Here is a 25,274-nt window from a genome sequence, read left to right on the forward strand (position 1 = left end):
GACATAATCCCCTAATATAGGCCTGGCCTACGTTTCCTACAGGTGGGGATATATGCTTCCTCCATGGAACTCCGCTTTTACCCCAACATGTGGGATAGGCTGGGATTTCATGTACGGGGAATATCGGCCGTGCGGGGATGGGAGTACAAGCTCGGTAGGTTGAACGGAAGTAGGTTTCCAAATCTAGATCGGACCCGACACACACATGCTCCCCTTCCTTTCCTCGTAAGACAAGGCAAACAGGGGGAACTTGGAAGGGCCCGTGATGTCGGATGATTCGATAGCATTCTCTCGTCCCAAGGTGATAAGTATGCTTTCGATTGAAAATGATCGAGCGAATCTTGGTGACTTCGGACTTGGTAATCTTTTCCGACCTGACCGGCTGCTGTAGTACGGGATGCGTTCTTTGTTTGCGCTAGGTTGTGCCATGCGTTGTTGTAAAGAGGAAGAAACCCCTGGGAAGCCGAGAATTCCGAAACACAAAAAAAAAGTTGAATTTGTTCATATTTTCCATTTCATTTCGAGACGGACGCCAGATCTGAGTGGCCTCCCTCATGATAAGAAAAATTGGTCAAGTCCTGGACCTGTACATCGATACATTCCCATTCTTCTCTCGTGCTATGGTATACTTCACGTGATCCCATGCTTTTGAACCGGACGTCTTCGATGCTTTTTCATTTTCCCTTTGCCTCATCTAAGACCCTGCGCGCTCAAACGACAAAACGCCCCAAATTACCCCGTTTAGAAACCTGTAGAGCCGTCAGCATTGCGAACCTAACCCAGCCAACGTAGCTGCAAAAGGTGATAAGAGTAAGACGTACGCAGAGGAGTGAAGAACCAACGGTTCTTGCCGCTGGTGTAGCGGTCCTCAAGGGCCTTCTTGACGTTCTTCTTGGCGTCCTCGCGGGTGGAAACCTCCTTGAAGGTCTCGGTGGAGACGGCACCCTTAAGACCCTCGAGCTCGAGAGTGTAGCGAGTGGGCATCAAGTGGTTGTAGTTGACGACCTTGATGAAGGGCTTGATGCGGCTGCGCTTCTCGACGGTCTTCTTACCCATGCGACGGGTGACCTTGAGGGGGTAGCGCTCGATACCGGCGACGATGGCGTAAGGGAAGGGGTGCGCCTTGGAGCCAGTGTCGTTAGGCTGGACAATGACGACCTGTCATTCGCGAAAGAAACCCTCGTCAGCACATCTATCCTTGCACATTCCGTTCGTTATATCCCCCATGGTAGTTCGCCCGTGAATCGCATTTCCGCTCGATGATTTCATTTCCATGCAAATCGAAGACTTATTTCTTCTTCCCAAGTCGGCAAAATTCATTCCTTCCAATCCATTCCACCTCGGGGTATATATATATGTATGTCCTCGCCAGAAAATGGAGAAATCGGTTGTCGTACCTTCTTACCGGCGTAACGGCCACGGGTGATGATGGCCACACGGCCCACTTTCATGACTATCGTAACATCCTGTCAGTTTGGATTCGAAGACGAGAAAAATCAAGAGTCGAGGTGATGCAGCATTTCACTAACACTTCATTGTGAAAGTCCCGGTGAGCGGAGGTCGATGGGGTGGTTGTCGATGTGCTTCGGTCGAGTAAGTGAGGTTCTCCGCGTTGGACGTTCTATTTTTCTGAGCGAAGAGGGCTCAGGGCTTTGTGCGCCAAAATTTCATTGGTCACCTTACCGACTGAAGGCTACTAGCCAAGTTGGGAATGTTTCTCCAAACGGACTAGTGCCCGAGATGTCGGGGAGGTCGGACAAACTCACCGCCTCGATCGGGTCTTGGCTCTTTGTTTACCGGACAACCAAAGGACCGTCGGTTGCTATGACGGGAGCTTCGATGTGTACGCCGCACATTGGATCGGGCTTCCGTTGATGCCCCATGAGCTACCGTTCCTTTCAGCCAGGAACTCCACTTGGATGTTTGATTGTCTCTTATATTGACTGTTCAACCTCTGGAGCCTGCTCGTGTTCCTTGGTCTCTTGCAACCGTCTCGTCGCATTGTGTTTCGTCGTCCTTGTTTCCCCTCATCTCTCATAGCAAGCGCATTTGTATCATCATCTTCCTTCTACATTCTATATCCTGTTCCTGTTTTTTGTCGCCTATTGTCTTTCAATTTTCCCCCTCCTGCGTCTTTTTAGTTTTTGTTTTGACGATTTGATATGCCCTTTACGACCCCGATTGCTTTGATTTTGACGAACATTCCTCTCACACATTCCTGATATCCCTCGATCGACTTGCTTTATATCCAACATCGACAGACATACCCTGTTTTTTTTTTGCTTTAACGACGATTAAGTTACATGATGCCTACGCATACACGAGATGGGTCCCGCGACCGGGAACTGGTCGTTAGACATCAATCGGTGCCCATGTATGTGCAAATTCTATCTTTGAGCCCCTCTCTTGGGCTATAACTATGAATCGCATCAGACTGACCGTGGACTGTGGAAACGAAGGTGGGACAGTTCGGATCCCGAACGGGCACCCCCTCCGCTCCCCATGAACCCCAGTGCTACTAGCCCTGTTACAAGAGGAAATGTCTCCCCAGGCATCCAAGCCGTGGCGGCGAATTTCCAAGAAAAGATGCGCGAAAACGCACCGAGCCCGTATACGACCAACCCCATGCCGCCGAAGTCCCCAGAGAAGTCCCTCATCAAGGGCCAATTTCACAGGCGCATGCAGTCGCTACAGAATACAGATGCTCGCAATGAATTCTTAAACTATCTCGAGAGCCGGTCACCAGAACGGCCTCTCCGCGCGTCGACTTTTGATCAGAGCCCTAAGCAGCATGAATTAACGCCCGTGAAAGCTCCTGGCTCAGCGGACTCGCGCGACAATGAACAAGAGCTGCCTAACTTGCAGATTTCAAATCGATACCTTTCGAGGCCAATCCTAGGCGAAAGCACACCTCCGTCGGCGACGATGTTAGCTTTGCAGAACATGCAGCTGCCTACCGAGAGCGTCGAGCCACCGAAACCAAAAAGTAACGATGCAGACCCGTTTATTGGGCCTAGGCGCCCCGACAGCCACACCTTCGAATCGTTATCTACCCAGATACTCAGCCTGACAGATATTGCGAGTAACCTTCAGCGCGAAATGGCTCAACTAAGCCGACGAAGTAAAGACAATGCCACGGACCTGGTCAGTCTCAAAGCTGCGACTAATGCCCGAGATGAGGATATTCGCAAGAGCCTTCGTGACTTGTCCTCCAGCCTAGCCGCAAAGTTCCTTGATTCTGATGCTGCCACAAGGTGGGACTTCAGTACTCTCCTGGGTTCTGAAAACGGTATTAACAACAGGGAATCGGATAGTTCTCCGAGCTCGAAGAAGAGCTATGCAGCACCACGAATGTCAAGCCCTAATCCATTTGCCGCAGCAATGGAGCGCGAATTGTGTGGATCTCCTACGCCTATCTCTGATGGTTCCGCCAGCATCGCATTACTAGAGAAGGTCCTCCGGGAGATGGGGACGAAGGAAGGTCAAGACAAGCTTATAGAAATGGTTGAGGAGATCAAAGCCAGGCCTGTCTCCGAAACCCACGAAGTATCAAATGACGAGACGATTACGAGGATGCTTGAAGAGATTCTCGAGCATGTGAAGGACGACCCGGGGAACAAGGCTCTGGTACGCTCTCAGGCTTGGGCCGGCGCCGACGGCGTGCCTCCGCAGGGAGAGCCAGACGGTTCCGGAACAAGGTCGCTGGACGACGAACATGCATACTCTCCCGATATGGAAACCCACAACGTCCGGCCCGCCGAACGCTCTTTGGTGCCCGCCGATCCCGAGATGGCAGATGAGATGCTAGCGATCATGAAAAGAGTAAAGACTAGTGTCATTGAAGGAGGTGGCATGACGAACGAAGTCAAAGCTCTTGTGCGAGAACTACGAGGAGAAGTTTTGGGAATGGGAAGGAACCTAGCTCGTCAAATCGAAGGAGTTGGGACTTCCCGCGCCATAGAAGATAGGCCGGATCGGCCCACTCATGAAGAGCTGGCTGGTATCGTCGAAAATAGCCTGCACGAGCTTAGAGACCAACTCGCCTCGATTATGGATGAGAGTAGACACCACTCTTCATCCATCTCGGAATTCAGAGCCGCCATGAATGGCAACGAACTCTACTCTGTCGTCAAGAGGGCTCTAGATGAGCTTGACTTGTCTCAGTTCCGTGCCGAGCCCCACGGTGTCAATATGGAAAAGGAAGAGATCCTAGAGACCGTTAGGGAAGCCTGGGAGACATATAAGCCTGAGATCGAGTTGCAAAATTTCGGCTTGGAACGAGACGAGATTCTGGAGTGCTTGTCAGAAGGGCTTAGAGAGTATAGGCCGCAGCACGAGGATGCCGTTACTTACGACCAAGTCTTGGCGGCTGTCCAGGCTGGAATGCAGAGCTTTGCGCAACCACCCAGCATTACGAAAGAAGAGATCGTACAAACAATTCACGAATGCCTTGCCGGTTTCGAACCTCCTGCACCTCGGGGCGTGGAGCGCGAACACCTTGATGGCATGCGCGATGAGATCCTAGAAGCCGTTACACACTCCGTTACGTCCCAGAGTGCTCTCACAAGAGATACTCTGGACTCTGGTCTTGGTCGTGATGAGATTTTGAGTGCTCTCTCGGAAGGACTAGAAGCGCATTTCGGAGCGACCAAAGCCATCGAACACCCTCACATCACGAAGGACGACGTTGCCAATGTAATAAATGAAGCATTCATTGCACAGCAGTCGGTCGTCAGCACCAATGTTCAACCTACTGTGTCCCGTGACGAGATTCTGCACGCCATCGCAGAAGGCATGGAAAGCCAGAACTCAATCACGAGAGAGATTGAACTCAACAGGGATGATCTTATGGAGGCTATCGCCGCTGGTCTGGCGGAGGCCAATGAGGCGAACCAAAGCGTCGGCGAGCAAATGCTGGAACGTGTTCAGGAGCAGCTGGACGGCATAAAAGGAGAAATGGGCCAACATTTCTCTGCCAGCGAAGAGAGCTCCGAGCAGCTGCTTAACGCTATCAAAGATGGCATTGCTGTCGTGCGACAGGAAGTGGAAGGCTACGCCTCAACTGCAGCTGAAGCTTCCGGGAAGCATGAGATCATGGACACTGTCAAGGAAGGGTTCCGCCTTTTGCAGGCTGACATGGAGAAGACGATTACTGAGACCGCCATGTCTAATGCGCCTCGCGGTAACCCGGATACTCCAGAACTTCTTGATGCTATGGAGAAGGAATTCGAGCATCTGCGACAGACCATGAGCTCCTTGTTGATTCGCAACAACGCACCGAATGAAAAGGACGAAATTCTCGACGCAATCCGCGACATCTCCGAACAGCAAAAGTCTTCGCAAAACGATGATGTTCTTGCGGCTATCCGCGAGCTGTCGGAGAAGCAGGCGGGTACGCCTGGAGAGGATATCCTTGCAGCTCTTCGTGAACAGTTGGAGGAGCACAAGTCTGCCAACAATGATGCAATCCTTGCCGCAGTTGCGGCAGCGTTCGAACAGAAACCCGACGCGCCGAGCGATGAAGTTCTTACTGCCCTCCGTGAAATCTCCGAGAAGCAGAACAACACGAACAGTGATGAGATCCTTTCTGCCATCCGTGAGATGTCCGAGAAGCAAAGCGGTACGAACAGCGAGGAGATTCTTGCTGCCATCCATGAAATCTCCGAAAAGCAGAACAGCACAAACACCGATGAGATTCTTGCAGCAATTCGTGAAATGTCAGAGCAACACAAGGCAGCCAACAATGATGATGTGCTTGCTGTTGTACGCGATATGTCCGAGCAACACAAAGGCATAGACAGTGATGCAATCCTTGGAGCAATCCGGGAGATGTCTGAGCAGCACAAGTCTACGAATGTCGACGACATTACGAACATCATCAAACAAGAATTCGAGGAACTCCGTCACTCAATGAACATGACCTTGGTCCGTGCGGAACCTACGGAGCCCAAGACCGACAAGGATGAGATTATTGCTGCGCTGCATGAAAGATTCGACAGCTTCAGGGGCGAGCAAAGCCAGCCCAAAGAGGCTGTCGAAAGCGACAACTTCACTAATGGTGAAGTAATCGAAGCCTTGAACGATGGTGTTGGCACCATTCGGGAAGACCTTGCAAAACTCATGGAAAAGAACGTGGAGTTCGACTATTCGGAGCTGCTGGATGAGCTGAAATCAGGGCTTGGCAGTCTGAAGGCAGATGTTGAGATGCTGAGGCAAGCTCAGAAAGAGAGCGAAGAAGTCGAGACGACTCGTGGAGGTGAACTGATGCTTGCAAGTGACACTCCACCCGTTGATTCCACCAGCAGCAACGATATTGAAGGTTTGAAGGCCCTTATCACCCAACTTCAAGTCAAAGTCGAGGCAATTGAGTCAGCTCCCCGCGCTGCGGAGGCTCCTGAAGACATGCTGAAGAAAGAGCACCTCGATGAAGTCCTCCTTGGACTACACGAACTTCAGAGCTCGGTAACAGGCATCGTCGCTCGTGATCAGCCTGCAGATGAGGCGACAGCCAAGAAGGAGGATACGGACGCCATTGAAACCTTGCTGCGCAACACAAAGGCACAGCTTGATGAGATGACGTTCCCTGCCCCTGACGAGATCGCAAGAGCGGAGCAGCTTTCAAACCTTGAAGGTATCGTCAAAGAAACTAAAGAAGCCATGTCTGAACTTCGCACTCGATTCGAATCGGACGGCCCCACAAAGTCTGAAATTGGTACTTTGGAGACCCTGATGAAAGACATGTGGATCGCTCTTGACGAACTGAAGGGCAAGGGAACGGAGGAGGAGAACGATGCCGAAAAGTTGGTCAAGGCGGACCTGCAGACCGTGGAAGCCATGATCTTTGAAGTGAAGACGCAGGTCGAGGAGCTCAAGCTTCCCGACATTGAGACGTTGCCGACCAAGACCGATATTCAAGATCTTACGGCACTTGTTACTGAGTTCCGCGAGAAGGTTGATGCTGACAATGAGATGACGGGACAAGCCTTCGATGCTCGAAAGGTTGAGCACGCCGGGCTTGCCGAAAAGATCGAGGAAGCTCGGGCTGTCGTGGAGGGGCTCGGAGACGAGCTGAAGAGCAAGCTGGATGGTAGCAATGAGGGGCTCAGTGAACTCAAGCAGCTACTTGAAGGCCTGGCAGCGTCTGCCGAAAGCTTCACGACAGTTGAGAATGTCAACGAACTCACGGAGCTGATCAACCGCGAATTCGAGCGCGCCCGGGGCGAACAGGATGCGACTAAACTAGAGAAGGAAGAGCGTGATGCTGCTGCGATGGTCAAGCATGACGAGACCCGAGCCGCCATTATCGTCGAACTGGGCTCGAAGATTGACGAAAAGCTCGGTGAGATCGTGGCCAAGTATGACGAGGTCCAGTCATCTATCCAGACTGCTATGGACTCCAAGTTCTCTGAGAGCGCAGAACGTGATAATGCGCATCTTGAGGCGGTTACCAATACCAAGGCTCTGGCCGAAGACATCAGGCTTGTCATTGGGTCCATGGGCAACAGCGTTAACGAGGCTTGTGAGCGCATGTGCACAGATGCGCAAACCTTCTTTGAAAAGGTCGATGTATCCTACAACAAGATGGAAGAGATGCACAACGAAGTCAAGACTCAACAGGAGCAGGCTCGTTCGGATCTCGAGCGTGCAGCAGCTGCAACCGATCGTGTTGAAAGTCAGCTACACGAGTTCCACCCTCAGGTGCTTGAGTCCATTCAAGAGATCCTTTCCATTGTCGGACAGCACTACGACCACTCCCAGAGATCGGCCCAGGACCTCAAGATGGACCTTTCTACAATTCCCTCCGCCATTACTCCTCTACTCCCTGCTTTGCCACCGCCTGAGCCCGAGAAATATGATGATACTCATGTTCAGGAAAAGCTCAATGACCTCCTCGATCGTGCTAAAAGTAGCCAGGTCCAAGAGACCCTGAATACACTCGTCGAACGCGTTACGAATGACCAAGTACATCAAAAGCTCGACGAACTTCTGACCCATACTACGAGTACCAATGGCCAGGTCTACGAGAAACTGAGCGAGCTTCTGGACCACGCCACTAACTCTACTGGGCCGGTGCACGATAAACTTGATGTACTCATCGACCACGCGACCAATAATGATCAATCAGTTACGCAGATGATGAAGTTGGACGAGATGCACAAGGATATCATGGACACATCCCGTCGGATGAACGAGATGTTTGCTGCCCAGGCCGCCATGGTGGCTGAAGACAACGAGCGGAGACGTAAGGAGGCCGAAGAAGCAGCGATTGCATTGGAGAGGCGCAACGCCCAGCGCGAGCAGGTGGAGGCAGAAATCTTGACCCTAAAGGAGGAGAAGGATTCTCTGCTGCACATCATCCAGACTTTGAAATCTGAAAAGGATGACCTTGCTAAGCAGACCACCAAGCTCAGCAAGGAAGTCGCTGGCTTGGAGATGGCACTCGAGCTTCGTCATGAAGAAATGCAAGTTATGGAGGATCGTGCAGACCATCTCGAAAAACGAATCCTGGAAGGCGTTCTCGACCACGCTCGCAGTGTTCTCTTGAGTCGCCCAAATGGCGTCAAGAAGCGCGGATCTCGCGCCCGCGGGCCTAGTGTTGCCAGCAATGCCAGCACCGCCAAAGATGCCCGTAGCATCCTCGGCAGTAGCGTTGGGCTAGCGCTGAGAAAGCGAGGAACGAATGGGTCCCAGGCGGGATCTGTCGCACCATCTACCACCAGCAAGGAACGGCGTATCTTCAGTCTGAGCAACGTTACAGGCAATCGCGGTGCAGGAGATCGGCAGGTGAGCAGCGCCAGTGGGTTTGCCAGTCTGAAGCGGAGCCATTCCGTCAGATCCAACGTCTCCCAGCGCAAGGCATCTTGGGGAGGCCGGAGCTCCGTTGCCAACAAGGAGAACGAAGTCTTTCCAGAAGAGGATGGGGAAGAGAGTGACGCAGGCACGGAGCGACGAACCAGTTACACAGGAACATACGCGGATAGCATGATCTATGGTACCAGTAGCCATGTCTCCGCCGATCGGCGGGTAAGTGCCGCTAGCTCCACAGGGCTGCATTCGGTCGCGGACGAACCGGAGGACTCCGATGCGGAGGACGCTCAGACGCCCAAGGCAGATGAGCCGGACGAGGCGTTAGAGCTGGATGAGGAGGGCTCAAAGATGGTGGTCTACGGACAGCACAGCGACAGTGGTATTGGACCCGAGGTCACGAGTGCCGCGGCATGAAGCTCTAAGCGCACGAGGACTCCTCTCGACTCTGCTGCATGACCCTAGTAATGAAGGGACGAGAGCAAGCAGCATGATATGGAAACTCTCCTAAAACAAATCATCCGAGCATTTGGCTGAGCTGAGTGCTGTATAGATTAGGATCATTGGTGTGTCGGACATGGATCCGAAAAGGGGTTGGATACGGGTTACTCTCTTTTGTATTCTCCTATGTTTCTTACGACTGTTTATGCATGATGTACCTATGTTTCTTATTCAGCGAGTGGAAGTTTAATAATGGACTTGATATGCTGATTTGAGGGAAAACCACGATTAAATATATTTCTTCTGTAGAATGTTTGTAGTTGTTGCCTGTAGAAGATGGAGATCAAAGAAGCAACGAGTCACATGGCCAACGGTCATGCACCGCGGCTGAGTCAGCGCCGAATCCCCAACGGATTTCCTTCTCACGGCGCTTTTTGTGTTTAAAGAGGTTGGCTCCCAGGTCCTTGCTGCATCAACTGTCGCTACTCGCTTCATCCTGGATGCGTGCATGCCTGCATCGGTTGCCGTCCTTGGCTGGCCCGACGGCGAGAGATAAATAGATCCTCGGTGCCTGCTGCCCCTGGCTACTCCTCATTTACTACTACTTCTACTACTACTCTCCTTTCGGTCGGTAAACTCCAACGTCTCCGGTCTCCACCATGGCTAGTTTCTAGACCAACTAACCTCACTAGTCTCCGCCCTCTTGCTGCTCTCTCCTCCTCTGTCTTGTTCTCCTGCTCCCCTATCTCCCCTCTGCAAGAGCACTTAATTTTCCGGTTCTCTCATCCTAACTTCTCTCCGCTTGGTCGGAGGAGCGGTCAACCGGCATGTTGGATCCGTTTCCACCCCCGCCAGCATGGCTGCGGGATTTCGTCGAGCCTTGGGCGCTTTATTACAACGTTCCGGCTCTGACGGAGCATGCTCACGAAGTCGTTATTGCTTTTGCCGGCTACCTCTTTATCCACTTTATCTTGTCCCCCGTTCTGTCTCCGGTGTTGTTTCCCCGTCACTACCCGAAACTCAATCCCCGGACCAAGCTCAACTGGGATGTTCATGTCGTCTCGCTGGTGCAGAGCACCTTTATCAACGGCATGGCCCTCTGGGTCATGTTTGTTGATGAAGACCGGGCTTCTATGAACACTCCTGAACGTGTCTATGGCTACACTGGAGCCTGTGGACTGGTGTCCGCCTTCGCTGCCGGATACTTTGTCTACGATCTGATCGTGAGCACGATCTACGTGAAGCTCTTTGGGATCGGAATGCTTTTCCATGGCATTAGCGCCCTGTGGGTGTTCAGTTTCGGCTTTGTGAGTTATGCCCTATTCCAATTTTACGGTATGCGTCAATAAGCTAATCATTTGACTTGTGCTATCATCACAGAGACCATTCGTGAACTTCTACTCCCCTGTCTTCATCCTCTATGAGCTCTCCAGCCCCTTCCTCAATATCCACTGGTTCCTCGACAAGGTCAACATGACCGGCAGCAACCTGCAGTGGTATAATGGCATGATGCTTCTCTTCACCTTCTTCAGCTGCCGTCTCCTTTGGGGCACCTACCAGTCCGTCGCCGTCTATCGGGACATGTGGTACGCCTTGAAACAGACCTGGGATGCCACCGCAGCTGCTACTCCCCTCGAGCCCGTCGATATCACCTCTCAAGTCTTCCAAGTCCGCGGAGGCAGCGGCAGTGAAATGGCCAAGTACGCCTCATTCACCGCCGGCGGCGTCCCCACCTGGCTGGTTCTGACTTACGTGATCTCGAACGTGGTCCTCAACTTCTTGAACTACTTCTGGTTCTCGAAGATGGTCGAGACCGTCCTGAAGCGGTTCCGCGGGCCCGCTGAGAAGTCCGGACCGGCCGGTAAGCCCTCCAAGGAGGAGCAAATCAACAACCTGAAGGAGGAAATCACGCAGAAGGTCGTCCTGGAAGCGGCCTCCAAGCTGGAACAGGAGGAGGGTAGCCCTTTCCTCGATGGAGTTACCGAGGAGAAAGTCGCTTCGGCTGTCGACTCGGGGCTCGAGGAACTGAGGAAGAGGAAGGTCCAGTTGTCATCCTAGTTTGCTTCTGTTACATGCTTCAATAAAGCAGCAGCAGCAACAACAAACCAACGAGGAACAACATCCCTCATCATACCGTCAGTCCTACTATGGACAGCCTCGTAGCTCGCGAGGGCATGTCTCACAGCTTGTTGACTGATATCTACCCCTACTACAGCCGACCAGATAGGTCAGCGAGACCGGCTTCCAAGCATCAGAGGATATATCTTTATATAACGCGATGTTATGTTATGGGAAAGCTAGTTGATTCGAAATCCATACATTCATGTCTTTCGATAAGGAGTTGATCTGGATAGGAGAATGGGTTTGCTCATTTTAATCTGTTTTTATTTTGTTTCCTTGTGCAGTTGCTATCTTGCTTAGATCATAGTACAGTACAGTATCAGAAATATAAATGAAACGAGTCACGGCATATAACACTACTACAAGATATATAACCATACATCATCACAGATTCATGATGAAATATGTTCACATGGTCTTCATACTAATTCCAAATATACACTATTGAGTATATATAGATCTGCTACAGCCACAGATAAGATCTGTATTTCAACCAAGCAATACATTATCGATGACAAGGGAACTAAAAAAGAGCTGAAAAGGAAAGCATCCATCCCGAAAACAGTACCAACCAAAGACAAAAAACACCACGAAAGCGCCCCCATCAAACAAACAAGCCCAACTCAACCGACTAAACTAGTATCGTTCGTAAAGAGTTATTTTCTTCGCTGATCAGATAATACACCAGTCACACATCACTAACTTAATAAAACCACATCTCCACCAGCAACCAATCCTAACGAGTAAACTACCTATGTAAGAATCACCTCCCCATCGCTGCCTCCGGCTTCGCAAGCATATACCGCACCGCTTCCCTCGCCACAGTCGTATCCCAAACGCCATCTGTACCACCACGACGGAACTCAGGCCCACTAGCATCTTCGCCGCCACCACGCGTCGCCTCTCCAAGGATAGTTTCCAGGTCCCTGCGCTGGGAGTTGATCCAGCGGCGGACGAAAGTCGCGGGATCCTTGCTGAGAGCCGTGTAGAAGGAGTGACGGGCGCGGGAGTGCGTCAGGGCCTGCACGATGAGAGCGACCTGGTCGTCTAGCGTGGCGATCTGGCGCATGGATGCCGTGTATTGCGGGTTCTGGGTGAGAGCGAGCATCTTGGAGCGGAGAGGGTCTTCCAGGGCGACTTGGATGTCGTAGACGGTGGGGGTCGGGTCCTTGTGGTAGTCTTCGTCGACGCGGATGGTGTAGGGGAGGTGGATGGGGTCGATGGGGCTGGTGTGTGGGCCGATGCTTTCGGGGATTTGGGGGAAGAACATTTGGTCGCGGCCGAAGATCTGTGTGGTTGGGTTGGGTTAGTTTGGTTTTTGGATTTACATATGGAAATGGGGAGGGGAGGTACCGATCGGAGACGATGGTCACAGCGGACGAGTCGCTTCTCTTCGTCTTCTTGTAGGCCCATGGCGCGGATGTAGTCCCAGATGCCGAGGACAATGCCGCTTCGTGTTTCTTCCTCCACGTCTAGTACTTCTGCTAGCTCTTTGCTGAGCTTGTACCGTTCTGGTGTCTCGTCGCGCACGAGACTGAATGTCACGTTCAGGTTCTCCTGTGACGCGCGGGCGAACTGCATCGAGTCAAAGTCTGCCGTGGGTGGCAGGGTGACGGTGTTAGGGGGTAATTGCGGCTTGGTCCAGGTGATTGGCTTGACTTCCTCCGGACTGGCGGTGGAGGACTTGTCGAAGTCGACGGTGATGGATTTGAAGAAGTGCGAGAAACGCTGCTTGGAGCGCTTGTTGGACGACTTCTTGGTCGTGGCATTGGCGTTAGGACCATCTTGCTCCATTGCGTCGCCGTTGTCTGTCTGCTCGGTAGCTTCGTCGTCACTGTCCTCCGGGGCGGTCGGGTCGCTGTCGTCGTCTAGAAGACGTCCCTCGATGCGCACCTTGTACCGTCCGGAGCCGGGGTTGCTTCCGGGGGCGGCACCGTTGGCAGTCTGCCAGGGTTGGTTTTCGACAGTGTTGGAGATCCAAATGCGCATCGTGCGGTACTTCTTGACAGTCTTGCTGATGGAGTCCTGGATGTCCAGGCGCTTACGGACAATGGCTGCATCGAGGCGCTTCTCCAGGTCGCGGAGGCTCTTGTACTGCTGCACGCCTTCGCCGATGATTACTTCTTCAATGCCGTCGGGGATGTTCTTGTCGGTGGGTTTGCGGCTGCGACGCAGGGCGGCGTCATTGGGAGGCTGCATGTTGCGCTGGGGAGGGATGTATTGAGGGGGAACGGCGTGCTGAGGCATGGGGACAGGCATCGCAGCAGCTATACGAGGGAGAAGAAGGAGTTAGAAGAAAAAGTTCCGTCGGGGTTTGATTGGGTTACAGGGTGGAGGCTCACCAGGACCTGGAGGACCGCGACGAGGCGTGGCAGGGGAGCGTTGGGCGGCTTGTGGGGGGAACCCACGGCCGTAGTTGGGTGGGATCGGGGCATTCATGGTTGGTCCGTGATGAGACGGTGAGGCCGCAAGGGAAGATCCGCGAATTGGAGGATGGAGATCCTTGGGGCGATGAGACAGACCGCGCAGGGCCGGAGAGATGGGCGTGTAGTTGCTGGGCGGACGAACAGAAGCAAGTCAGTCACTTGCTTTCGCGATTCTTTTGCCGCGGTCGCGCTATTCCTCTTTGGGATGGTCCAGTAACCACATCAAACTACACTCTATAATTACTTTTCTCTAGTTATAGGATCAACAATCCTCATATGTTCATTTGTAGTAATGCTGTTTCATTTCCAAGCCATTAACTCAATAATCACCTGCACCACCCGCATCATCTGCCTTTTCTTACTTACTCCAGCAGCGATGCTTGATTAGTGTACAGCTCTTCCACCACATTGCTCAACTTCTCGATCGTGTCCAACGCAGCATCGTATGCCTGATCACGCTCCGTCTCATCGTAGACAATTAGACATCCAGCCCCCTGATCGAGCACTCCGATAATCACCTTGTCCAGGATCATCTGGGAGAGCTTCCGCTCCACCTGCTGCGTGTCCAGTCCAACCATCTTGGCGATGTGGTCCAGCTCAACCCGGCTGAAAGGTTCAATAACCTTGATCAGGTTCTGCTCCAACATGGCATCATACAGTCTGCGAAGGTGGTTGCGGATAAATGTATCACTGCCAAGCTCGAACCGGTAGTCCGAGAGCGCCTTCTCGTACTCCTCTAGGGACCGGTTGGCATGGGCACGCGCCACAGCCTTCATGGCCTCGAGTCGCGGGCTGGCATATTTCTGAGCCTGCTTCGATCCCAGCAAATTCGTCACATCGTCCACCAGGTTCAACATGATCTTGCATAGCAGCATATATTGGAGGGCCGCAGTGGCCTTCTCTCCCTCATCAAGGGAGCTGTACCCTTCCAGAGCCTCAATGAAATAGGAGAATGACGTGTTGAAATCCTTGTCCTCGGCGTGTAGCATACCACTCTGCATATCCAGACCGGCCTGCAGGTTCGGCGGCGTGTAGACGGAGGCGGCCGATGTCCGAGCTGCCGTCAAAGCAGCACGTGCCTTGGCCTGGTTGCCCAATGCATGGTACACCCGCGACTCCAGCAGCTGCACCTCAACCAGCATGAGCTTGTCATCCAGGCGCTTTAGCTCGCGGAGGAGGGAGTTGATGAGGGTGAGCGCATCGTAGTAGGTCTGTTTCTGCATGTAGATGGCGACAAGGCGAGTCTGGAGGTTCTGACGAAGGAAGGACCTCCGCTCGGCGATGGCCCACTCAATGCATGATTGGATGACGGAGACTTGGATATCGAGGGTGTTCGGGATCTCGCTGAACAGGTCCAGCAGCTGGCGGACTATCAGAGGACGGGTGGTTAGCAATCCTGGAAGCAATACATTAACCCGGTCAGTCCAACATACCCAGCTTAGCCGTCTTTGCCTTGGCGAATGAAGAGAAAGAATCGCGGCTGGTCTTGATGAGTTCGGCAATCTCGTGGGGCTTCTTCTGGTCCCGGTAGAGCTCTCCCAGCAACACCAGGGCATTCTCGTAATCGCGCGATGAGGCCTCAGACGAACCGGGACCTTGCGCGAGAATTTCCTTGAGGATGCTCTCGGCCTTGGAAGGGTCGCTCTTCACGAGACCCCGGGCTTCGTCTATCCGCCCAGCGGTCGTCGAAGAGGGTGCCATGACTAGATCGGGGCTGTGAGGGGCGGCGGAGGAAATCTGGAGGGATTGCGGGTAGTTTTCAATCTGCCAACGGGGTGACAGGTAATGCACAGAGCAGGAAGGCCCTAGACAAGATGAGAGATGAGATGATGAGGTATAGAGGATGATGGCAGGACAGGAAGCTTACAGGTTTGGCTATCGTCACTGGCGGTTGGAGCTGCAGCTGCCGCCCTCACCGCCCGCGGCTTGGCGAGCCAACCAGAATCGGCGGTACCCGCCCAGTAGAAAAAAAGCGCCTGGAAATTTTATGTCCGATATAGTTTTAGTTTTCTTTCCTCCAGCTTCCTTTGCAGAGAAAACCACCGGACGCCATGGTAAGTCAATTAAAATTGCTCTATCGTCATCCGGTGATACTAATATACCTTCCAGAAAATCAAAGCTCTTTCTCGTCCCACTTCCTCGCAACAGGCTCCGGGAACCGCTGTCGTTCGACAGCCCCGAAACCTCGACCCGGCGCAGCATCCATTCGAGCGGGCTCGTGAATACACCCGTGCTCTCAATGCTACCAAGTTAGAGCGCCTGTTCGCTGCGCCCTTCTTGGGCCAGATGGGCGAAGGCCATGTGGACGGTGTGTATACTATGGCCAAGGACCCAGGCTCTCTGGAACGGTTTGCCAGTGGTAGTGGTGATGGTGTGGTCAAGGTGTGGGATTTGACCACCCAGGGAGAGATCTGGAATACCCAGGCACACGACAACATCGTCAAGGGTGTGTGCTGGACCCCCGATCGGAAGTTGCTTTCTTGCGCGAGCGACAAGACCGTCAAGCTTTTCGACCCGTACAACTCGGCACCCGAAGCACCACCGCTAGCAACCTACCTGGGCCAGGGCGCTTTCACCTGCCTCACGCACCATCGGGACCTGCCCTACTTTGCCGCATCCTCCTCTCAGATCTCTATCTATGATCTCTCCCGTCCTTCCTCTACGCCGTCCCAGACCCTCCATTGGCCCACCAACGTGGATACCATCACTTCCATCGCTTTCAACCAGACCGAGACCTCCATCCTCGGTTCTACCGGTATTGACCGTTCGATTATCATGTACGACCTCCGGACATCGTCCCCTCTTCACAAGATGGTTCTCCGCCTGGCGTCGAACGCGATCTCGTGGAACCCCATGGAAGCGTTCAACTTTGCCGTTGCCAACGAAGATCACAACGTCTACATGTTCGACATGCGCAAGATGGATCGCGCATTGAACGTGCTCAAGGACCACGTCGCCGCTGTGATGGATGTGGACTTCAGTCCCACCGGTCAGGAACTTGTCACTGCCTCTTACGATCGGACGATCCGCTTGTGGAACAGATCCACGGGCCACTCTCGCGACATCTACCACACCCAGCGTATGCAACGGTATGTATCTACTTTTGCTTCCCTTCTCCAAGAATCCATAATGCTGACTATGTTCTACAGTGTTTTCTCTGCCAAGTTCACACCAGACAACAAGTACGTCTTGTCCGGCTCCGACGACGGCAACATCCGCCTTTGGCGCGCAAACGCATCCGACCGCAGCGGAGTAAAGAGCGCTCGTCAACGGGCCAAGCTCGAGTATGACCAGGCCTTGATCCAGAGATACTCGCACATGCCGGAAATCCGCAGAATCCGCCGCCAGCGTCACGTGCCGAAGCCGATCAAGAAGGCGCGCGAGATCAAGCGGGAGGAGCTGATGGCGATCAAGAGACGCGAAGAGAACGTGCGCAAGCACACCAAGAAGGAGAACCTGCCCAAGAGGCAGAGCGAGCGCGAGAAGATGATCCTGGCCAAGGAGCAATAAATGCTCTGCCCGGGACGTCCATCTGGATGATCGTGCGGAACGGCTGCGCTCAGAGACCAAATAAATTGTGGCTCAAGTATATATACATTGCATGGACATGATACAGTTGGGGTATATTCTTATTGCAGCTGTTGTTCAGCTTCGTCGTCAGTCCTCTTTCACGTGATCCAACTCCGTCTGCAACTGCTGGCTGGACGAACCAGCCCTGCCGGGTTTGGACGACGCCTGTGCTACCGCGCCATCAATCCCGCTTAGGTACCGCGCCAACCGCTGCACGCTCGCCGGCAACACCGCATACCAGTTCACCAGCATGGCAAACGCAGGCAACCTTATCACGCCACCCCTGCCGCTGTCGACAGCCGAGACAATAGCCTGCGCGACCTGGACTGGCTCCAGCACGGGGGCAAAGAACCGGTTGGGCGTCTGGACGGATTCAAACAGCGGCGTTGAGATCTGGCCCGGCTCCACCAGAACCATCTTCACTTTTGCATCGTCCCCGGATTGTCGAAGTTCGGCCTCGAGCGAGCGATGCAACGCGCTCAACCCAGCCTTACTAGCCGAGTAATCCGCCAAGCCAGCCGCACACAGCTGCCCGAGCACCGAACTCACCGTGACAATAGTCCCACCGTCCGGCGCAGCCAGCATATACGGCAAGAAAACCTGATAGGCATGAACGGCGGCGAGTAGATTGGTGTTGATAGTTTTCTGGAAAGCCTCGGGAGAGAGCTGTTGCAAGGGTAGACCGTTGATTCTTGCAGCTGCGCAATGGATCAAAATGGTAGGAGTGCCCAACTACCCCATCCCATCACATCAAGTTAGTAGTTAGCCATCAGTCATCAATCAATTTAAATTACCAGACTCCTTCCCTCCCACCATATATATATATATATATATATAAAGTAGGAAGTAGGGAAAAGAAAGAAAGATACATACCTCCACCCCAACCCTCCCCACCACCCCCTCCAAAGCCCCCCTATCCGAAACATCACAAACAAAACACCCCCCCAACCCCATCTCCTCGACCTCATCATTCGATATCCCGCGAACATCCAAAACCGCTACGGAGGCGCCACGCAGCGCATATATCCTCGCAATGAGTAAACCCAACCCGCTCGCCCCGCCCGTCACGACCACCACTTCATTGGAGAGATCGACGGTGCGCGGGGCCCCGTAGGCTAATTGGTGGTTGAGTGTGCCGAGGATGTAGATGAGGGTGAGGAGGGCGGAGTAGATGATGGCGATGATGAAGGGGAGGGAAGTGTAAGGGGTTGCTTGGGCGCGGAGGCATAGGAGGAGAATGTATGAGGGGATGGGGTGGAGGATGGTGCGGGTGAGGGTTGTGAGGAGGAGGTCGATGGTTAGGGGGGGGTTTGTGGTGGTGGTTGTGCTGGTGCTGGTGGTGGGTTGGAGGGGGTGGGTATGGATGAGTTTTGGGGTGGTCATTTTGGGGAGGGAGTTTTAGGGATGGTTGGGTGATGGTGTAGGTGTGGTTGGGGGCATGGTAGGGGGGTTGTGGTGGTGGTGTTTTGCGGAGGCTGCTGCGGCTTGGGGACTGTGATTGGTTGGTTAGGAGTTGTCGGCGCTTAAATAGGGGGGGGGGGTGTGATAAGTGACTTACTGGGTGCGATTGTAGAGGAGGATTGAGTGTGGACTTCTGGTCTGGTTTGTAGGGTGTCAATTGGAGTTTCTGACAGTCGGAGCTTGGAGGAGGGAATGAGGAGAAAGAAGCTCCGGCCAGATGATTTAGAGATGTGGGGCTGTTGATGGGAGTGGTTCAGTTCAGTTCAATTCAGCTCAGCTCGTGGCTGAGTTAAGGTTGTGTAAGGCATGCATAGTGCATTTGCCTTGATTATCTGGCACTTTGATTTCGGAGATTGATAATTCAGTTAACTCTTATTTTTACGTTGCCGTCAGCTGTGTCATGAACAGCCGATGAGCGCGACCCATGATCGGGATACATACAAAGTGCGGCGAGCTCCGCCATAGACTGCTGTCACCCGAAACACCACTTTCTATCACTCACAATATTTAACACAATATATTATAATATACCAGAATGCCTCCGCCTACTCTTACACCCGTCAAGCGCATTCAGAATGTCCGACTCCCCGGCAGAGACTCAACTTGGGACATTGCCGTCTCGCGCCCCCATGATGCTCCGCACAGCATCATCACATCCATCACCCCGCACCCCAATGCTGAATCAGATCGAACTGCACCACTCGCCCTCCCAGCTCTGACACATCCACATATTCACCTCGATAAAGCATTTATCCACAACTCCCCCGAATATGCACATCTTCTTCCCTCCACCGGCTCGTTCGCCGAAGCGCTATCCTTTACCACGAAAGCAAAGCAGCAGTTTACGCTGGAGGATCTCCTGAGACGCGGAGAATGGCTGATTGCAGGATCTGTATCCGCGGGAGTCACGGCGATGAGAGCATTCGTGGAGGTAGATCATACTGTAAACCTAACTTGTCTTGAAGCCGGTATCGCTCTCAAGGATGAGTGGAAAGAGGCGTGTGCAGTGCAAATAGTGTCATTTGCGCAGGATCCGATATTCTCGGGTGAGCATGGGAACCATAACCGTCGGCTCATGGAAGAAGCCGTGCGACAGCCGCAGGTGGATGTCATCGGGACAACACCATACGTTGAGTCGTCGATCGATGCATCGAAACAGAATATTATATGGGCGATTGAGCGTGCCCTAGAGTGCAGAAAGCATGTGGACATTCATCTCGACTATAACCTCGATACTGGGAAGGAGGCACTGGTATGGTTTGTTTTGCACACGCTGAAGGAAAAGGGGTGGACATCGCAGTCAACAGATAAGCGGGTCATGCTGGGGCACTGCACGCGACTGACGCTGTTCAGTGATGAAGAATGGGGGCTTCTTGCACAAGAGATCCGGGATAATGACCTTCCAGTCAGCTTTGTTGGGCTACCGACGAGCGACATGTACATGGCCTCTCCACCATCTTCGAAAAGCCATGATCGACCACGGGGTACATTGCAGGTCTTGGAGATGATAAACAAGTTTGGTTTGGACACGGTGATCGGAATCAACAATGTGGGCAACGCTTTTACGCCCTGGGGCTCTGAAGATCCCCTGTCGTTGGCGTGTCTAGGAGTGGGTGTCTATCAAGCCGGGACCAAGGCGAATGCCGAGCTATTGTACGAATGCGTGTCAACCAGAGCTCGCGCAGCAATCGGACTTTCGTCATCCGAGGCCTTGGCCTTGAACCAGGGAAGTCGTGCAGATATTCTGCTATTCTATGATGTGGATGACACCGGTTGTAACGTGTCAAGACCGCGACACGGTGTTGCAGGCATTGTCTGGGACCCGCCAGCCAAGACTGGCAGAGAGCTCGTAGTTGGTGGTCAACTAAAGGCTTCTCCATGTTCAATGTGTCCGAAATCTGCGTTTGACTTTGTGTAGCGGCGAATTATCGGGAGGCGTCATCTTTGGCGTATTGAAGGTTGCACAGCAGATAGTGTATTGTATTGCTAACCCAAAGCTTCACACGCTTCAGATATCTATAATTCGCTAGACCACATAAGCGATGAAGATGATCTAAAGAATCTAAGACGTCGGGTGCCCAATGTCAAGAGTAGACCCAAGGGTGAACGTAAATATAAATGAAGTTGACGCTGGTGTCATGTTCCCCACACTGGAACCATTTCGTTCAGCTGAGCGCGTACCTGCGCAGTTCCGTGTAGCGAATAGCTGAAGGTAGGACAAGCAGGGTCTTCGCGCATGATATCCATGTCATCCACATTTAGCGATAGCCGGAACCCGTTCCCAGCGCGTGGATACAACCGGTGCTCCTGAAATTCATATTCCGAGTCGTCATCAGAGATCTCCTCATGCTGCCTTTGAGCAGACGAGGAAGACGTAGATTCGGGTATAGAGTCCTCATTGTATTTGTTTACTTCAGTAGACGCAGACGCGGAATCCCTTGTACCATGGCTTGTCGAAACATTACCCGACACCGATGTCGACGGAGTCGGGGCGTCGGAAATTGGCAATCGAAACGCGAACTTGGATGACTGGAGATCCCTCATATTCTCAGGAAACATCGGCAATATCGGATTGTTGTCCGAAATAGTCATCAGGAGCTCAACGAGGGTTGCATGCGACAGACCCGACAGGAAGCCTCGTCGCTCATCAGCCGAAAATTCCGCTGCACCCACCTCGCCTTTGGGAATTGATAGCGGAGGATAATTAGGGACTAATGGCCCAGATGTGAGGTCAGGATTGCTCCGCACAACTGTTGGCTGAATGACAGAAATTTGGACAGGCCGGCATTCCCGACAGAACCATTCCTTCTCCTTGACCGCAACAACGTCTGCGCCAATAGGAGGATCGTGACACAACTGATGCCATGCGGCATTGCACTCGTCACAGAATACGATCGAATTGCTCAATGGGCTATGACCCCTCTGACAATGCAAGCAAGTGATGATCGCATCTTTTCCTCGGCGGTGGATACGTTTACGCTTTCGTGCGACGGCTGCATAATCAGACGCGTCCGCCGAGTTGCTTACCTCCTTGGCTACCGCAGGAGCTGACGGTGCAGGTACATATAACGAAGGCCGGTTGACCAAGCGGCCAGATTTTGTTTGCGTCGCTGTTGGTGCAACATCTGATTCGTCGCTACTGGAGTCACCGGCCCTTATGATATCTTCCCCATCACTATCATTATTTCGTTTGCGCTTCTTGCCCCGCTTGGTACCATTTGCCGCACCCTTTCGCTGGCGCGAGCCAGTTGCGGTTTGTGGCCTCTTGGACTTTGCTGCTGGCTGTGGCTCCTGTGGTGTAGGCAAAGGTGTTGGTGCTGGTGCTGCACCATTCGACAATGTCCCATTTGGTTTAGGGGCAATTTTGATCTCAGCTGTGGGTTCTGCTGATATGGGTGCAGTCAATTGTGTTGGTGCTGAAACCGCACCAACAGGTGTTGTGCTTGGTTTTGGAGCGATATTGACTGGAATTGGAGACGCCGACTGCCGTGATACTGCATCGACGGGCGTTGAACTTGTGCGTTTTAGGTCGATATTGACCGGGACTGGAGACCCTGAATGTCTTGATACTGCGTCAATTGGTGTTGTGCTGGGCGGTTTTGGGGCGAGGTTGGGTAGATTTGTAGGCTTTACTATGTCTCCTGTATTTCCTTGAGGCGCTGGGGAGGCAGGCTGAGGAACCGCCGGTGGCGCCACAGTGTTCGAATACACGAACGGCGCCGTAGGCAATTCAATAATTGTAGAAGAGGCCCTCATTTTCCCCATTGTGGAGTTGCTATTCTGGCTTTCGAACGTCCGAGTAACTGTTGATGGGTTCCATGTAACAAATCTATCATTATCATTTCTCTGCTGTGGTCCTTTGAGGTTCCCGGTGACCCGCGCCAGTAACTCGGTAGTAGCTGCAGAGAGCCGGGGAATCTCAACCCTCTTTGAGGGTACGCTCGACGGCCGTCCGGGTAAGGAGGGAGGCAGTCCCAGGGAGGAACCAATGCTGATGCTGCGCGAGGAATCCGAAGGGGGTGAGCCAGAAGTGGTGGTAGTGGTATGAAGTGTTCCGTGGGCTGATGAAGGCGCTGTTTCTATAGACGCCTGGGAGGAAGGAGCTCCATTGTGCGGTGACATATCCCCAAGTCGGGTCGATGTGCACAGTTGCTCAGTCGTCTTTAGTAGACTTGCTCCGGACACTGCACCTGAATCCTCACTGTTATCGGAGTGCGACAAGAGAAGTCATCATGAACGGACCCAAATTTATATACCATCACGTGATCGTGAGGAATCCATCCCCCGCGCCCTTGACAGAACCGCCCTTCCATTGTCAAAAGCAATAATGCTCCTTTAATTGTGTAACTGCCAGCGGCACACTGTCCAATATGCATGGCCGGCTTGAGGTTATTCTCTTCTAGCTATCTCTCTATGATATCCGGGACTCTTCAGCGCGGAGGAGCCGGTAGTCGCACGAAAAACTAACCATGTAGGGATTATTCCTGCAGATGCGTGACCTTCCGGACCACCGGCTCTTCAACGCAGTCTAGACCCATCCACCAAGCGAAGTCGGACAATCAGAGCTACTGTATGATATAATCTATGCTACTATGCCATCCTTCTTCAGCCGAGCAATATCGTCCTTGCCATACTCCAGTACCTCGCCCAATATCTCGTCCGTATGTTGCCCCAGGGTTGGGGGCGGTGTCCGAATGCCAGGGGTTGCGTGGGAATACTTGATGGGTGTATTCACCAATTTGATGGGTCCACAGGCTGGATGGTCAACCTCTGCAACCATGCCTCGTGCTTGGACTACGTATACATTATCAGCAAATTGATATAATCACGGAGTCGGTTTATGTTGGATGTATAACATACCGTGGGAGTGGTTCAACGTTCCCTGAATATCATTAACTGCAGCATAGGGCATGCCGCTGCCCTCCAAGATCTCAAGCCACTCTTGCGTGGTCTTTTGCTTCACAGTTTCCTCAATCAAACCATCAATATCCGTACGATGCTTTACTCGATCACTGTTGGTAACGAATCGGGGATCGGTCTTCCATTCCGGGTGTCCAAGTCGGTCGCACAACACACCAAACAGTCTATCGTTCCCGCCTCCGAAAAGAATATCGCCATCGAGCGTCTTGTAGCTTCGGTAAGGCACAATGGACGCTTACAGACAGTCAGTAGCTAGACTTCCAGTCCATGGTATAAGCCACTTACGGTGTGCGGTTCCCCATCTTCCCGAATCCTTCTTACCACTGATCAGAGCGGAGCTGGCAATGTTCGCCAAGGTCGCAACCTGACAGTCGCTCAGACACGCATCGATATGCTGTCCCTTACCAGTTCTCGCCCGCGCAAGCAAGGCAGCCATGATGGCATTCGATGTGTACAGACCAGTCGTCAAATCGGTCACAGCAACGCCTACCTTCACCGGTTCTCCCTCCCTACTACCCGTGATGTGCATCAGACCCATCTCCGCTTCCACCATGACATCGTACCCCGCACGGTTACTGTATGGCCCAGTCTGACCGTATCCGGTGATGCTGGCGTAGATAAGTTTAGGATTGATGGAGCGCAGGGTCTCATAATCCATATTATATTTCTTAAGGCTACCAGGAAGGTAGTTTTCCACGAGGACATCACATTCCTTCGCCAGTCGGTGTAGGATTTCAACACCGGACTTATGAGCGAAAGACAGACCAATTGATTTCTTGTTGCGGTTTACCTATTCACAATGGTCAATTGCGCTCTTGGAGGTATGGCAGTAGCAGACCGCATAACATACTCCAAGATAGTAGGCACTCTCTCCTGGACCTTCGGACCCATCCGTGTACGTGGCGTACGGGGGACCCCACGCTCGAGTATCATCACCGCGCACGGGGTGTTCGACTTTGATAACATCCGCTCTATATGGTATAATCCCGGTCAGATACCCCACTGCCTTGATAGTAATTGTCAGATGTCGAAAAACATACCCTAAATCACCCAAAATCTGGGTGCAGTATGGCTGCGGGGGAAATGTTAGTTACATCTCCAATCCAACGCTGTTGGAGACGACAATCCTACTACTCACACCAGCCAAAACTCGTGTCATATCCAAAATTCGTATACCTTTCAAGGGAAGTGTATCATCCGAAACAGCAGAAGAATAGCTGCGCCATTGCGTCGTCCGCCGGGGAAGATAGATGCTGCGACGGGCAACGCATGCCCGCTGTACCCTCAATGCGGCCGTGAGATTCATAATTGATTGTAATGCTGGCTTAAAGATGCGATGTTAAATAATATGATATACCATAAAAGTAATGATAGTTGGAGCAATACTCAGCCAAAAGGACAGTGGGCAGATAAATTATAATCGACAATGCAAGGTTCTCCAAATAAGCTACAGGGAAGATCAAGTAGAAGCGCTGGCTCCCATTCGGGGACCAGGCCGACGGAGCTTCGCAGCCGAGGTCAAGTACATTA

The 25,274-nt window shown here is 52.7% G+C and overlaps 9 protein-coding genes across 9 annotated transcripts; 4 read left to right on the forward strand and 5 right to left on the reverse strand.

The window, feature by feature from the left end:
- Positions 1–609: 609 nt before the first annotated feature.
- On the reverse strand, positions 610–1,572 carry BO87DRAFT_380949 (60S ribosomal protein eL27). The gene is made up of 4 exons (XM_025624412.1): positions 1,530–1,572; positions 1,398–1,453; positions 822–1,158; positions 610–749 (listed from the first exon to the last, which is right to left on the reverse strand). The coding sequence occupies exons 1-4, from the start codon at positions 1,534–1,536 to the stop codon at positions 742–744; spliced, it is 408 nt and encodes a 135-aa protein (XP_025474364.1). The 5' UTR covers positions 1,537–1,572; the 3' UTR covers positions 610–741.
- A 319-nt stretch (positions 1,573–1,891) lies between these two features.
- On the forward strand, positions 1,892–9,488 carry BO87DRAFT_463423 (uncharacterized protein). Its single transcript, XM_025629233.1, has 2 exons — positions 1,892–2,374; positions 2,460–9,488. The coding sequence occupies exons 1-2, from the start codon at positions 2,304–2,306 to the stop codon at positions 9,220–9,222; spliced, it is 6,834 nt and encodes a 2,277-aa protein (XP_025474365.1). The 5' UTR covers positions 1,892–2,303; the 3' UTR covers positions 9,223–9,488.
- A 246-nt stretch (positions 9,489–9,734) lies between these two features.
- BO87DRAFT_380953 (TLC domain-containing protein) lies at positions 9,735–11,721 on the forward strand. Its single transcript, XM_025624413.1, has 2 exons — positions 9,735–10,553; positions 10,627–11,721. The coding sequence occupies exons 1-2, from the start codon at positions 10,074–10,076 to the stop codon at positions 11,302–11,304; spliced, it is 1,158 nt and encodes a 385-aa protein (XP_025474366.1). The 5' UTR covers positions 9,735–10,073; the 3' UTR covers positions 11,305–11,721.
- A 100-nt stretch (positions 11,722–11,821) lies between these two features.
- On the reverse strand, positions 11,822–15,639 carry BO87DRAFT_410898 (SWI-SNF complex subunit). The gene is made up of 5 exons (XM_025626383.1): positions 15,227–15,639; positions 14,160–15,162; positions 13,710–13,921; positions 12,721–13,634; positions 11,822–12,655 (listed from the first exon to the last, which is right to left on the reverse strand). The coding sequence occupies exons 1-5, from the start codon at positions 15,492–15,494 to the stop codon at positions 12,131–12,133; spliced, it is 2,922 nt and encodes a 973-aa protein (XP_025474367.1). The 5' UTR covers positions 15,495–15,639; the 3' UTR covers positions 11,822–12,130.
- A 205-nt stretch (positions 15,640–15,844) lies between these two features.
- Positions 15,845–17,303, forward strand: BO87DRAFT_391469 (rRNA-processing protein SOF1; the record flags this gene model as incomplete). The annotated part of the gene is made up of 3 exons (XM_025624965.1): positions 15,845–15,847; positions 15,903–16,882; positions 16,943–17,303. 3 exons carry the CDS (start codon positions 15,845–15,847, stop codon positions 17,301–17,303), a joined length of 1,344 nt encoding a protein of 447 aa, XP_025474368.1.
- A 147-nt stretch (positions 17,304–17,450) lies between these two features.
- Positions 17,451–19,112, reverse strand: BO87DRAFT_370030 (short-chain dehydrogenase/reductase family protein; the record flags this gene model as incomplete). Its single annotated transcript, XM_025622013.1, has 3 exons — positions 18,922–19,112; positions 18,237–18,855; positions 17,451–18,095 (listed from the first exon to the last, which is right to left on the reverse strand). Exons 2-3 carry the CDS (start codon positions 18,744–18,746, stop codon positions 17,451–17,453), a joined length of 1,155 nt encoding a protein of 384 aa, XP_025474369.1. The 5' UTR covers positions 18,747–18,855; positions 18,922–19,112.
- Positions 19,086–20,851, forward strand: BO87DRAFT_201294 (putative zinc metallopeptidase). Its single transcript, XM_025618550.1, has one exon. It carries the CDS (start codon positions 19,360–19,362, stop codon positions 20,740–20,742), a length of 1,383 nt encoding a protein of 460 aa, XP_025474370.1. The 5' UTR covers positions 19,086–19,359; the 3' UTR covers positions 20,743–20,851.
- Positions 20,852–23,297, reverse strand: BO87DRAFT_201333 (uncharacterized protein). Its single transcript, XM_025618551.1, has one exon. The coding sequence runs from the start codon at positions 22,944–22,946 to the stop codon at positions 20,961–20,963; it is 1,986 nt and encodes a 661-aa protein (XP_025474371.1). The 5' UTR covers positions 22,947–23,297; the 3' UTR covers positions 20,852–20,960.
- Positions 23,174–25,177, reverse strand: BO87DRAFT_420025 (CaiB/BaiF CoA transferase family protein). Its single transcript, XM_025626982.1, has 6 exons — positions 24,883–25,177; positions 24,785–24,816; positions 24,595–24,715; positions 24,030–24,534; positions 23,685–23,978; positions 23,174–23,618 (listed from the first exon to the last, which is right to left on the reverse strand). Exons 1-6 carry the CDS (start codon positions 25,048–25,050, stop codon positions 23,407–23,409), a joined length of 1,332 nt encoding a protein of 443 aa, XP_025474372.1. The 5' UTR covers positions 25,051–25,177; the 3' UTR covers positions 23,174–23,406.
- Between the last annotated feature and the right edge of the window lie 97 nt (positions 25,178–25,274).

This window comes from Aspergillus neoniger (assembly GCF_003184625.1).
Source record: "Aspergillus neoniger CBS 115656 unplaced genomic scaffold BO87scaffold_57, whole genome shotgun sequence".
In the NCBI taxonomy this organism is placed as follows: domain Eukaryota; kingdom Fungi; phylum Ascomycota; class Eurotiomycetes; order Eurotiales; family Aspergillaceae; genus Aspergillus; species Aspergillus neoniger.